This window comes from Aethina tumida, chromosome 1 (genome assembly GCF_024364675.1).
Source record: "Aethina tumida isolate Nest 87 chromosome 1, icAetTumi1.1, whole genome shotgun sequence".
Taxonomy (NCBI): domain Eukaryota; kingdom Metazoa; phylum Arthropoda; class Insecta; order Coleoptera; family Nitidulidae; genus Aethina; species Aethina tumida.
In genome coordinates, this window is record NC_065435.1 from 10,086,846 (window position 1) to 10,101,032 (window position 14,187).

At 32.3% G+C, this 14,187-nt stretch overlaps 2 protein-coding genes across 3 annotated transcripts; both read left to right on the top strand.

Annotated features, from left to right (window-relative positions):
* Positions 1 to 2,481: 2,481 nt before the first annotated feature.
* Positions 2,482 to 5,670, top strand: LOC109595065 (protein eiger). The gene is made up of 5 exons (XM_020010342.2): positions 2,482 to 2,914; positions 4,297 to 4,592; positions 4,643 to 4,787; positions 4,843 to 5,193; positions 5,246 to 5,670. Exons 1-5 carry the CDS (start codon positions 2,666 to 2,668, stop codon positions 5,504 to 5,506), a joined length of 1,302 nt encoding a protein of 433 aa, XP_019865901.2. The 5' UTR covers positions 2,482 to 2,665; the 3' UTR covers positions 5,507 to 5,670.
* A 2,613-nt stretch (positions 5,671 to 8,283) lies between these two features.
* On the top strand, positions 8,284 to 13,983 carry LOC109595057 (uncharacterized). Of its 2 annotated transcripts, XM_020010332.2 has the most exons (5): positions 8,284 to 8,359; positions 8,723 to 8,934; positions 11,712 to 13,154; positions 13,207 to 13,316; positions 13,373 to 13,983. In XM_020010332.2, exons 2-5 carry the CDS (start codon positions 8,739 to 8,741, stop codon positions 13,598 to 13,600), a joined length of 1,977 nt encoding a protein of 658 aa, XP_019865891.2. In that variant the 5' UTR covers positions 8,284 to 8,359; positions 8,723 to 8,738; the 3' UTR covers positions 13,601 to 13,983. The 2 variants fall into 2 exon arrangements, with proteins under 2 accessions (XP_019865891.2, XP_019865892.2); XM_020010333.2 differs by lacking the exon at positions 13,207 to 13,316 and having other exon boundaries at positions 13,373 to 13,509.
* The last annotated feature ends 204 nt before the right edge of the window (positions 13,984 to 14,187 follow it).

Genomic DNA, 14,187 nt, shown 5'->3' on the forward strand with positions numbered 1-14,187 from the left:
ACCCTTTCCTAATAAAATATATCTGTTTATAAATGCTTAAGAAGATTTCAAAAAGACAGCGGCGTAGAATACATATTTGTGGCAATCTAAAATAGCAAAATTGTACGAAAATTATTTATGCAAATCAATGTTAATTTGATATAAATTCTGAATATTTCTATTATTCCATGTTATTTTGGAATGTTTAATAAAGTTCAAAGGCAAAACAGTTTTATGAGGGAAGTTTGAAATACTAATCATAATTTAAATTTTATTGAAAATTCCACCCTTAATAGGCTTGTTAAACAAAATTTTGTTTCGCAACTATTTAGGTTTAAATTAAAATTAATGAACAATTATTATTATTTATAGATTAACTCCAATGAAATACAAATTATTATTCAGTCCTGATAAGTCATAAAAAAATAAACGAAATAATTATAAAAAATGTGAAAAATATTAAAAAATCAAACAACAAAATTATTATTGTTCGTTGTCATTTTTTTTAGGAAAATCTTATTATAAATAAATATGAATTGAAAAATTTATTAATAAACTGAAAATTCAGAAAACTTTCAAATTCTATTGACTGAAATCATAAAAAAAAAATAAATGAAATAATGATGAAAAATGTGAATAATATTAAAAATTTAGTTTGCTAACTATCCAGAATTAATGAATGTAATTATTATTGTTCATTGTCATTGTTTTGTAGAAAAATTTAATTTATTATAAGTAAATAAAATTGAAAGATTTATTAACATTTACTTCCTGGAAATACAAAGAATTATTCAGTAATTTTTAATAAACTGAAAATTTCGAAATCTTTCAAATTCTATTGACTTATAAGTCATAAAAAATTAAATGTAATGGTTATGAAAAATGTGAAAAATATTAAAAATTTAATTTGCCATCTATCCAGAATGAATTAAATTTAATGAACACATTTATTATAGTTTATTGTTATTTATTTTGTTGTAGTAAAATTTAATTTATTATAAATAAATATGAATTGAAAGATTTATTAGTATTTACTCCCTATAAATACAAAGAATTGTTCAGTAATGTCCATTTGTTTTTAATAAATTGAAAATTTCGAAAACTTTCAATTTCAATTGACTTATGTCATAAAAAATTAAATGAAATAGTTATGAAAAATGTAAAATATATTAAAAATTTAGTTTCCCAAGTATCCAGAATTAATTAAATTTAATGAAAATATTTATTATTGTTCATTGACATTTTTTGTAGCAGTAAAATCTAGTTTTTTATAAATAAATATGAATTGAAAGATTTATTAGTATTTACTCCCTGGAAATACAAAGAATTGTTCAGTAATGTCCATTCATTTTTAATAAACTGAAAATTTTGAAAACTTTCTAATTTTATTGATTGATAAGTCATAAAAAATTAAACGAAATAGTTATGAAAAATGTGAAAAATATTAAAAATTTAGTTTGCCAATTCTCCAGAATTAATTAAATTTAATGTACATATTTATTATTGTTCATTGTCATTTTTTTCTTGTAGGAAAATCTAATTTATTATATTATAAATAAATATGAATTGAAAAATTTATTAGTATTTACTCCCTGGAAATACAAAGAATTGTTCAGTAATGTCCAGTTATTTTTAATAAACTGAAAATTTTGAAAATTTTCAAATTCTATTGACTGATATGTCATAAAAAAATATTCTTGTTGGAAAATCTAATTTATTATATATAAATATCCCTGGAAATACAAAGAATTAATAAACAGAACATTTCGGAAACTTTCAATTTCGACTGACTGAAATCATAAAAAATTAAATGAAATAGTTATAAAAAAATATGAAAAATATTTAGTATAGAATTAATTAAACTTAATGAACACTATTATTATTGTTCATTGGCATTTTTTGTTGTAAGTAAATATGAATTGAAATATTTAACAGGATTTATTTCCTGAAAATACAAATAATTCTTCAGTAACGTTCAGGCACATTTAATTAATTTAATAAGCACAATTATTATTGTTCATTATATTTTTTTTCTAAACTATTATAAATAAATATGAATTGATGTATTAGTATTTATCCCCTGGGAATGAAAATAATTATTCAGTAATGTCCAGTCATATTTAATAAATTGAAAATTCCGAAATTCAGTTTGTTAATAAGTCATAAAAATATAAATGCCACAGATATGAAAAACATGGAAAATATTTAAAATATATTGGGCAATTATATGGAATAAATTAAAGTTAATAAACACAATAATATTTTGTAAATTACAAGAAAACTTTCAACTTCAATTGGCCACCATAAGCCATAAAAATTTAAAAACGTGAAAAATAATCGAGGGTTAATGGTGGTTATTAAAATGTGACCCCAGTTAAAGTGCAATTTACACGTCTATGTGTTTATTACGTTCAATTGAAACTATATTTACATTATAAAAATGACTTATCTGTGCTAGTGGCCTGCACATATAAAATTTTGCACTGCTTCAAATTGTTCTTAATACAGAATCGGTCCTTGAAACCTGAACATGTACAGCCATATACCATACTTCAATATGCATTAAATAGTGAAGTTACAGATAAAATTGGTCAGTATATCAAGCGCCGGGCTCTAGTAAACAATAAATCAGTGGTGTTGTGGTGTTTTTAATAAAGTTCAGTGGTCTAAAAATAAATAAAGAATTATGAACGCCGACAGTCTGAAAGTGCCGTTAAACGAAAATTTCATCGTCGACATAAGAAGGAAAAAATCGAATGGAGGCGTTATTGCTGCATTTTGTTGTTTGGTATTGTTGTCGTCGACCGCTTTGGCATTTTCCGTTTATGCAGTTGTGCGACTAAACGATTTGGAAAATGAATATCAGACGGTCATAAAAAACCTACTAGACGACGACCTATACAAAGACATGGCGGAATTTCAAAATGAGGAGGAGGTAAGCTGCATTTATTTCTTATTTACATCAACATTATCGTCGTGCGTGCGTCTTGGCATAAACTAAAGACGTCGCCTGATTATTTAATTGAACGGCCCCAATTAAAAACGTTAACGATAATTACACACGTTCTCCAACATCAACGGATGCCGCAATTAAAGCTTCCTACTGGGGTGAGCTTTTATGGAACCATTAATGGGACGGGTGTAAATTAAAAATAGCACGTCCAACTTAAAATATATATTATTGGGTACGTGACGTGATAAATTTCCACTTTTCTCTAAAACCACCACACACACGCTTTTTGGAGCGACTAAGTCAACTCACATGTTGTTTGGTCTGATTAATTGGTCACGTGACAGATTTTAAAACAAAGGAATAATGAACTTGCCATTTATTTATGTTAAGAACGTACAAATCTAAGTTATTAAATGGGGGGAATATTTAAATCTCCTTCCGCTTCATTATCCATTGTGTAGACGATTTTTCTTCCATTTGAACTCTTTGATTTGCATACACTTGAACTTGAGCATTTACATGTTAAATTCCATCATTTTTTTATTTAATTTCCTTCCCAAATTAGATTGATTTCAATCAATTTATATATTTATATGAATATATGGATATTTAATTTTTGTTTATTTATACAAAAATTTTTAAATTAATATGTTTTACTGTTAGAAATGAAGAAATCATTCTATTTATAATTATTCCACTGAATTTTGTACACATCAATTTATGTACAAAAATAGTACTTGAAAAACCTGCAATATTATATAATTTATATTATATAATATTATCAGTAATTTTTGTACATTTTAAACAAATAATTTGTAAACAAACTTCAAATAAGGACAATGCTAAAGTAATAAAATTAAAGTAATATTATTACCATAAGTACAAACTAACAAACATTAATTACTTTGGTAGTACTTTGTTTTGTAATTTGGTGCCTTTGAAATGGTAAGTTTACTTTTTATTACATATTAAAGAATGGTTTCAATGGATTTTTGTTCAATTCTGTGCTTTATTGAGGTATTAAAATAAATGGATCAATATTTGCCCATCAAATCACTTAAACAATTCCCTTTAGATAACAATTTCCAGTCTCTTAATCGACAATAAATGGTATTCAATACGGGCATGTTTATGTTACAGTATAATTTCAGCTGAATTAACAATTACGTCTTTCTTTGTTTACTGTTGATAAAAGCTTGTTTATGTTGAAGTTTATTGACCAAATTCTGTACAATTGACAAAAACGAAACAATTAAAGATTATAAAAAAAAGCTGCTTATTCATTCATGAATTACACGTCCCACACACACACACACATATCAACGCTTAGCCACAAATGATCTCATAATTATCTCGCTTCCCAGAACATGGATGGGCAAGACGATATGTCGGATTACGAAGACGATTACCCAAGCAACGACATAAACAACAACGAAATCACCAGAGTGCCGGACAACGGTTTGCTGCTGTACGGCGGTGACTTCACCAAAGACGACTTGGAAAGAAAGAAACGTAGCGTGATTGGGGCCACACCGGATGGGATCCCTATCTACGCTGAATCATACGCAGATATGCAAAGGAAAAATAACACTTTAAGGAAGCTGACAAACCCCAATTTGCACGTCGTACCGGTTTCCGCCAGACCATCGGCGTACGGAAGGTAAACTGGTAAATTTGTGGTGGTTGAGTCTAAAGGCAAATCGATTGCAGCACTTGGTCCGGATCGAGTTACGAGGTGACTAGTGCGCCGGAAGTTTATTCCAGGGCGTCCCGAGTCATGCACAAGGAGGACAAGTCGAAGGCCTTCAAGCAGATAGTGAGGAAGTCGATGTTGAGGGCCGCAGACGCATCAGCCGTAAATACTTGCCCCTCGTTCCAAGTACCACCTCCAATGTTATATTTGTTTTCAGGAGGAGTACAGCAGCGAAGCACCCAACATAATCAGAGACAGCTACGGGAGGAAGAGGTTCAGGAATAGGCCGAGCCGTTTGGAAAGTTTCGAAGACACGAGACCTGGCCACAAGATGGGACGCATAAAGCCGCTGCCCAGCATCCGAGTCGACGGTGATACCAGCAAGTACGTGCTCGGCCAACATCAGAACTTCAACGGAAACGGGCACATGAGACATCCGAGCAAAACCTACGTCGATTGGAAGGCTAAGAACTGGGTGGATGCCGGAGGCATGTACCAGCATTTCGACCTCAACGAGGAAGGGGAGCTGACCATCAAGGAAAGTGGACTGTACTTCATATACGCACAGGTACTCTACACTAGTATTTACACTGTTATCAGTTCTAACGTGTCGCTTTCAGATATATTATTTGGACGAGCACGACACGAACGGATTTAGGGTTTACAAAAATGGAGGCAACACTCTGCTACAATGTACAACATCCACGCACACTCAGGAAAGTACATTGAAAGGCAACACTTGTTATACTGCCGGTGCAGATTACTTGAACGAGAATGACATCATCTACGTTTCCGATCTGGCAGAGGGGCGGTATTCCTTATTTGAACCAGGAAAATCCTTTTTCGGTGTGATAAAACTTGGAGACATGAAAGTCAAGTAGTTTATGTAACCATTTAATGTATTAGATTATTTATTTTTGTACGTAATAATAATAATCATGTGTCGATTCCTTATATGTATCATTTCATTGATCTGTGCCATATTTGATTAAGTGTACTGTTTGTATTTATTTATATTAGTTTTAAATAAAATGTGTATACGGAACCAGTAGTTTATTTTACCAGTTGGTACCTTAGCCTTTACTTCCTCTTCAGAATTAAGCCTGTAGGCAATCAAAGACAAAAAAAAATTAATAGACACATAAAGAAGTATCTGGACTCTGTGGTGGATGATTTAGAACCTTCCATTTAACATTTTGAAGCTTCTTTAAAGTCTCCAATGTGATATGAGATCTTGCATTGATTTGAAGAAGCAGAAAGCCTTTTGTACCGATTAAAGGAGCTCGTCTACCAGAACTCAATCCATCAATTTGGAAGCAATATATATTTGCATTGATCCTTTGACCTCTTGTTAGGTAGTCAACATGTAAAATTCCAAACTCAGAAAGATAACAAAGTCTTTATTGAGTTTTTTTTAATACTGTTCCTTCAGTTTGACCAGCTTCAATCCATTGTCCAGTAACTCACTTTTCGTCCTTCGTAACAATATGATCAATAAAAGACTCATTTATGTTGCATTTAAGGAGATAATTGGTAACTGTCAACGTTTAATTATGTTGTTTTCACTTGATTTATGTGAAATTTATTTGTCCAACTTTTTGATGAATTCTAGTGCATGAAGTCTCTTTCTAATGGTTGTTAATCATAGTCTAGTCATTGGCCTATTTCCAAACATGGTATACAGAACCAGTAGTTTATTTTACCAGTTGGTACCTTAGTCTTTACTTCCTCTTCAGAATTAAGCCAGTAGGCAATCAAAGGCAAAAATAAATAATAGACACATAAAGAAGTATCTGGACTCTGTGGTGGATGAGCTTGAATCTTTCATTTAATATTTTGAACCCCCTTTAAAGTTTCCAATGTGATATGTGGTCTTGCATTGATTTGAAGAAGCAGAAAACCTTTTGTACCGATTAAAGGAGCTCGTCTACCAGAACTTAATCCATCAATTTGGAAGTAATATATATTTGCATTGATCCTTTGACCTCTTGTTAGGTAGTCAACATGTAAAATTCCAGGCTCAGAGAGATAACAAAGTCTTTATTGAGTTTTTTTTAATACTGTTCCTTCAGTTTGACCAGCTTCAATCCATTGTCCAGCAACTCACTTTTCATCCCACGTAACAACATGATCAATAAAAGACTCATTTATGTTGCATTTAAGGAGATAATTGGTAACTGTCAACCTTTAATTATGTTATCTTCACTTGATTTATGTGAAATTTATTTGTCCAACTTTTTGATGACTTTTAGTACATGAAGTCTCTTTCTAATGGTTATTAATCTAAGTTTAGTCATTGACCTATTTCCAAACATGGTATACAGAACCAGTAGTTTATTTTACCAGTTGGTACTTTAGTCTTTGCTTCCTCTTCAGAGTTAAGCCAGTAGGCAATCAAAGAAAAAAATAAATAATAGACACATAGAGAAGTATCTGGACTCTGTGGTGGATGATGTAGAACCTTCCATTTAACATTCTGAAGCTTCTTTAAAGTCTCCAATGTGATATGTGGTCTTGCATTGTTTTGAAGAAGCATTGGTTAAAGGAACTAGTCTATCAGAACTCAATCCACCAATTTGGAAGCAATAGATAATTGCATTGATCCTTTGATCTCTTGTTAGGTAGTAAACATGTAAAATTCCAGGCTCTTTAAGTTAACTAAGTCTTTATTGAGCTTTTGTTATTTCTTCAGATTAATTAGCTTCAATCCATTGTCCTGCAACTCATTTTTCGTCCCAGGTAACAATATGATCAATAAAAGACTCATTTATGTTGCATGCAAGGAGATAATTGGTAACTGTCAACGTTTAATTATGTTATCGTCACTTGATTTATGTGGAATTCATTTGTCCAACTTTTTGATGAAATCTAGTGCATGAAGTCTCTTTCTAATGGTTGTTAATTACAGTTTAATTATTGGTTTATTTCCAAACATGTTTTACAAATATATTTACTTACTTTCTTTGTTGGTATAGATATCAGGATGACCTTTGAAGTTGTTCATCCTGATCATGTGACTTCACTTCATTCATATTTCAATGATTTTTGAAGTCATAAAGCAAATTTGTAGGAACTACAATATTTGCATACACTATTTTAACCCAAGAGATGTTTTAAATGAAGGAAAAAAATAGAAATCATAGTAAGAAAGGCCATAAAAGGGCTTTCAAATAATCTGTAAGAAAATGTTAAAGATTAACAAAATTATGAACTAACAAAATAAATTACTTTGTCCAGTACCAAAATGTTTCCTTATTGTTATACCCCTATTTATTAATTTCCTCCATAATGATATTTGTTTCACTCCATAAATCTTAATTTATTTATTTTGTTTTGATTTAGCTAACCGAAATGTATCCCGTGGGCTAGTCAAAGATAAAATTTAATGTCAGTCAAGAGACGCCATCGAATCCTGGCGACCTACCCCAAATGAAATAACGTTACATATTCATTTGCCCACATTGAATGTCGACATTCATGAGCCACGTAACATTTTCTCTGGGGAAGTTCAACGTGATGTGATGAGCTTAAAGGACAAAAAGAGCATACGAAAAACAATCTTTTTTTGTAATGTGGTATCGACCGATCCGCCGAGGCACGACGTTCTGCGCATGATTCAGGATAAACAATTCCTAATGTTGAGCAATATTCAGCCAGTATAAAACGTGAAATTCGTTTAAAACCTACATTTGATTATTGAGCCATCTTAAACGAGATCTATGCCAAATTAAGGGGTGAGTGTCATCTTATTTAGTCGTTTTATAATAAAATTTAGGATTATCTAAAGGATTTCATCAAATTAATAATATGTTCGGACCAATTCTAGAAACGTAGTTGACATTTAAAGGATAAAAAGCTTGTTGCATGTCCTGCGAATCCTTTCAAGGCTTTTAGTGTGTGTTGTGTTTGTTTAATCATTATATTGTAAAATCAACAGGTTTCTAGAACGTCCTTAGTGCCTTTACTGTTTACTTTACTTTATTGATTTTCTCGTCTGCTATACCGGAGACATCAGAATCCTAGATTTTCGGATCTATATTTGACATCATTTGTATTCATAACGCATCCCATCAAAATCCAATTACATTATTTTGTAGGCTGAACGTCAGAATTATGTGGGGCATAGGGGTGTTTATTTCCCTATCAGTCTTAAATGTTATATGTCAAGAGGATTCCTTAAGGTCCGCTTTAAATGCCATTGATCGTCGCCAGGAAGAATATCCTAGATACGAGGATGGGGAATATGGATATCCGATGGATAGACCAGATGATTTGAGCTTTATTAAGGCCGCATCAGATTATAATTCTGGTAGGGAATTTCATTTATATTTTAATTTCCTGATCGATTTATATGACGCAAATACGATTTTCTTCGTTGCTAAGATGGGTTTTAACGAGATTATGATTTTATGGCTGCACCTTTACGAGTCTTGAAATTTATTGTCTGTTAATATTATTTAAGCTTTTATGAGAAGCTTGTCCTTACTAATTGATTACTTACTTGATAAATCCAGAATAATTAAGTAAAATATTCTTCCTTTTGAAGATTTCAAGGAGTTAGTAGCAAAATGATCAGATTTTGATAAATGTTTGGAGTTTTAAGTTGGGGAATTGGCACAAAGTTTTTAACAATTGATCATTGGAAGACTTTTTTACTCTTGGAAAATGAATTAGAATGTGTGTATAAAAAATTACTCCATCTTCCAACAATGTATCCATCTTGATAACTTTGAAGCTAACTATTCTGTCTGTTAATATTATTTAAGCTTTTATGAAAAGCTTGTTCTTACTGATTGATTACTTACTTGATAAATCCAGAATAATTAAGTAAAATATTCTTCCTTTTGAAGATTTCAAGGAGTTAGTAGCAAAATGATCAGATTTTGATAAATGTTTAGAGTTTTAAGTTGGGGAATTGGCACAAAGTTTTTAACAATTGATCATTGGAAGACTTTTTTACTCTTGGAAAATGAATTAGAATGTGTGTATAAAAAATTACTCCATCTTCCAACAATGTATCCATCTTGATAACTTTGAAGCTAACTATTCTGTCTGTTAATATTATTTAAGCTTTTATGAAAACTTTGTTCTTAATGATTGATTACTTACTTGATAAATCCAGAATAATTAAGTAAAATATTCTTCCTTTTGAAGATTTCAAGGAGTAAGTAGCAAAATGATCAGATTTTGATAAATGTTTGGAGTTTTAAGTTGGGGAATTGGCACAAAGTTTTTAACAATTGATCATTGGAAGACTTTTTTACTCTTGGAAAATGAATTAGAATGTGTGTATAAAAAATTACTCCATCTTCCAACAATGTATCCATCTTGATAACTTTGAAGCTAACTATTCTGTCTGTTAATATTATTTAAGCTTTTATGAAAAGCTTGTTCTTACTGATTGATTACTTACTTGATAAATCAAGAATAATTAAGTAAAATATTCTTCCTTTTAAAGATTTCAAGGAGTTAGTAGCAAAATGATCAGATTTTGAAAAATGTTTAGAGTTTTAAGTTGGGGAATTGGCACAAAGTTTTTAACAATTGATCATTGGAAGACTTTTTTACTCTTGGAAAATGAATTAGAATGTGTGTATAAAAAATTACTCCATCTTCCAACAATGTATCCATCTTGATAACTTTGAAGCTAACTATTCTGTCTGTTAATATTATTTAAGCTTTTATGAAAACTTTGTTCTTACTGATTGATTACTTACTTAATAAATCCAGAAAAATAAGTAAAATATTCTTCCTTTTGAAGACCTCAAGGAGTTAGTAGCAAAATGATCAGATTTTGATAAATGTTTGGAGTTTTAAGTTGGGGAATTGGCACAAAGTTTATAACAATTGATTATTGGAGGACTTCTTTACTCTTGAAAAATGGATTAGAATGTGTATTTAAAAAATTACTCCATATTCCAACAATATATTCATCTTGATAACTTTGAAGCTAACTATTCTGTCTGTTAATATTATTTAAGCTTTTATGAAAACATTGTTCTTACTGATTGATTACTTACTTGATAAATCCAGAAAAAATAAGTAAAATATTCTTCCTTTTGAAGACCTCAAGGAGTTAGTAGCAAAATGATCAGATTTTGGTAAATGTCTGGAGTTTTAAATTGGGGAATTGGCACAAAGTTTTTAATACTTAATCATTGGAGGACTCCTTTACTCTTGGAAAATGAATTAGAATGTGTGTATAAAAAATTACTCCATCTTCCAACAATGTATCTATCTTGATAACTTTGAAGCTAACTATTCTGTCTGTTAATATTATTTAAGCTTTTATGAAAACATTGTTCTTACTGATTGATTACTTACTTGATAAATCCAGAAAAAATAAGTAAAATATTCTTCCTTTTGAAGACCTCAAGGAGTTAGTAGCAAAATGATCAGATTTTGGTAAATGTCTGGAGTTTTAAATTGGGGAATTGGCACAAAGTTTTTAATACTTAATCATTGGAGGACTCCTTTACTCTTGGAAAATGAATTAGAATGTGTGTATAAAAAATTACTCCATCTTCCAACAATGTATCTATCTTGATAACTTTGAAGCTAACTATTCTGTCTGTTAATATTATTTAAGCTTTTATGAAAACATTGTTCTTACTGATTGATTACTTACTTAATAAATCCAGAAAAATAAGTAAAATATTCTTCCTTTTGAAGATTTCAAGGAATTGGTAGCAAAATGATCAGATTTTAATGAACATCTGGAGTTTTAATTTGGGGAATTGGGAAAAAGTTTTTAATACTTTATCATTGGAGAACTCCTTTACTCTTGGAAAATGAATTAGAATGTGTGTTTAAAAAATTACTCCATCTTCCAACAATGTATCCATCTTGACAACTTTGAAGCTAACTATTCTGTCTGTTAATATTATTTAAGCTTTTATGAAAACTTTGTTCTTACTGATTGATTACTTACTTGATAAATATAAGTAAAATATTCTTCCTTTTGAAGACCTCAAGGAGTTAGTAGCAAAATGATCAGATTTTGGTAAATGTCTGGAGTGTCATTGAAAGACTCTTTTACTCTTGGAAAGAGTGTGTATTCAACTTGATAACTTGAAGCAATTTCAGATAAGGAATCGATGCTAGAACACGCACTGTACGACTATCTGGACGACCAAGACCAGGATGATATGAAGAAACGCATTTCTTCTTCCTTCCGCGAACGAGTCGAGGAAGACAGACAAAAGCAGATCGAGGAACTGGCAAGAAACTACCTGGCAAACTTGGAAAACGAAGAGGAATATGAAAACGAAAATGGCAATTACGAAGACCTCATCCGTGAGCTGTGGGAAAAATACCGGCGATATCCTCAACCTTCTGCTTACTCCGTCGCTGAAAGAAACAAAAGGTACTACCCTCAATTTGGAATTGGAGAAAGCATGGGGTTGCGCAAAAGAAACAGGTACTACAGCTCAGACACTCCCACCGATTCGTCGTTGTACTTAATGAACTATGTACCACGTGAAGACGTTTACAATCGATTGCAAGAGGACTCAATCGATAACTCACCCTACAAGCAGTACCGTGAACGGCGATTCAATAAGCTAAGACAACACGGCTATCAACAAATCAAAAGGTTCCCCGTAACCAAACGAAGTAGCGACTACCTTCAAAAAGATAAACCGTCAACGACCAAACCCGACGCCAAAAAAGAAACCGACCCGAAGGTCGCCAAGGAACTGAGCAACGTGTTCGGACTCGACACCACCACAACAACTACTGCCAAACCGACAAAAAACAATAAAAAGGAGCATATCGTGACTGAAAAGCCCAAGAAGACCAAAAAGGAAAAGGAACAAAAACCTCAGCGACCGGAGGAGACCAAGGAAGTAGCCCTGCCATCGAACAACGAGAAGCCGCTCCAAATTAAGAAGAAATCGATCGATTGGTCCGATTATTTCGGTCTGGACAGGCGCAAGAAGGCCGAGGCGCCCGAAAATTTGAACAATGAATGGCTGATTGAAAGATACCACAAGGCGATCGCGATGGCTTCGAAGAGGAACGCCGAACTGCCGCTGCAGTCGTTCAAAAATCACGACATGCCGGACAAGAAGGAGAGCGCCGACGACAAGGTCCAAACCGAGGAGGAACGAATCAGCGAGATGGACACGAAACTGAAGAACATGGAAGACACGATTGTCGACGACGCGTTGAAGTACACGGGCGCACACGAAGGTGCGACGGACTCCAAAGAGGTGCAGGAGGTTAAGAACAAAGTGATTGCCAGATTGGCCGCCGCGTACAGCTTGGAGAAGATGCGGAACGCTTTGGGCGAATACAAGCTGGCCGTGGCCAAGGAACGTGAGAGACTTAAGCAACAGAGGAAGGCGGAGGCTGAGTCGACGTTTCAGGAGGAGAAGAGAACGTCTGTCGCAAGGAAGCAAGCCGTTGATGAAAGGAAGAACCAAGAGATGGATAATAATATCAAATGCACCCAGGGCAACACCGAGGAGTGCTTGGAGCAGAACTACGGAGCCTCGGCTGAACTGCTCGAGCACCACTTTGGACAAGGTGAGTGAATTGGGGACGATTTAGACTTTCACTAAAAGGGGTGTGGTTGTAGATGAATGTCCGGTGATTGAAAAGGCTTGCAATGAAGTCGCTCTTATTTTGGGGAAAAAAGGACATGTTTTTGAAAAAGCCTGCAATATGTACCAAATGTGTTTGATTTGTGTAAGTATTTCAGGTTTTTGTTTAGTATTGATTTTATCTGTGACATTTGATTTCAGACGAATAATATTGGGATGTCTCCGATCCATCACTGCAACGGTTTGTTTTTGGCTAAGGCGAATGAATTGTGTCACCCTGATGAGAATTGTCAACGTGATGCGAAGAGTTCCTTGCGATTTTTGTTAGATATTAATAGATCACTTCAAGCTGACACTTCAACTCAGGAACAATGTGAGTCACATTGTCCCAACATGGAAACATTGTCGGAACTCTTCGATTTGCGATAAATGTCCTCATAATCAAATATAGATGTCTGGTTTTGGATTCACTTCATCATTAATCAACATCTTAAATGCTGAAGCATAATGCGACCTAATATATCTCTTCAACGTTGATATCTCAATGTTGTATAATTGTACTTATCATATATGTATATGTATAGTTAATATTGCTTCAGATCAAGAATAAATTTGTTGTTATTAAATATATTTAAATTATGTTTAAACAATGGTCTGATACCTTAAATATAAATAGATGTACTCTATTTCTAGTAGAATATGTGGTTATCAAGATATTGTCCAATATGATTACCAACAAACTGTTATTGTTTTATAAAGTTTCAATTGTATTAGACTTGTACTTTTCGTGACAATAAATATTAGTAACAGTTTTCTAGAAATTTCATAATCCAAAGCAGGACTGAACGATATTTTAATTAATCTACGTATATCTATTCTAATACATGCATGATGTATGTGTGGCTTTAAATAGAACTGCAATTATATTACAGTTTTAATATATTTTAATGGTAAATTATGTTTTATTTTTTCCGTCCTCTACATCAAAGTTTCCATCAGTAATTTAACAATTACCA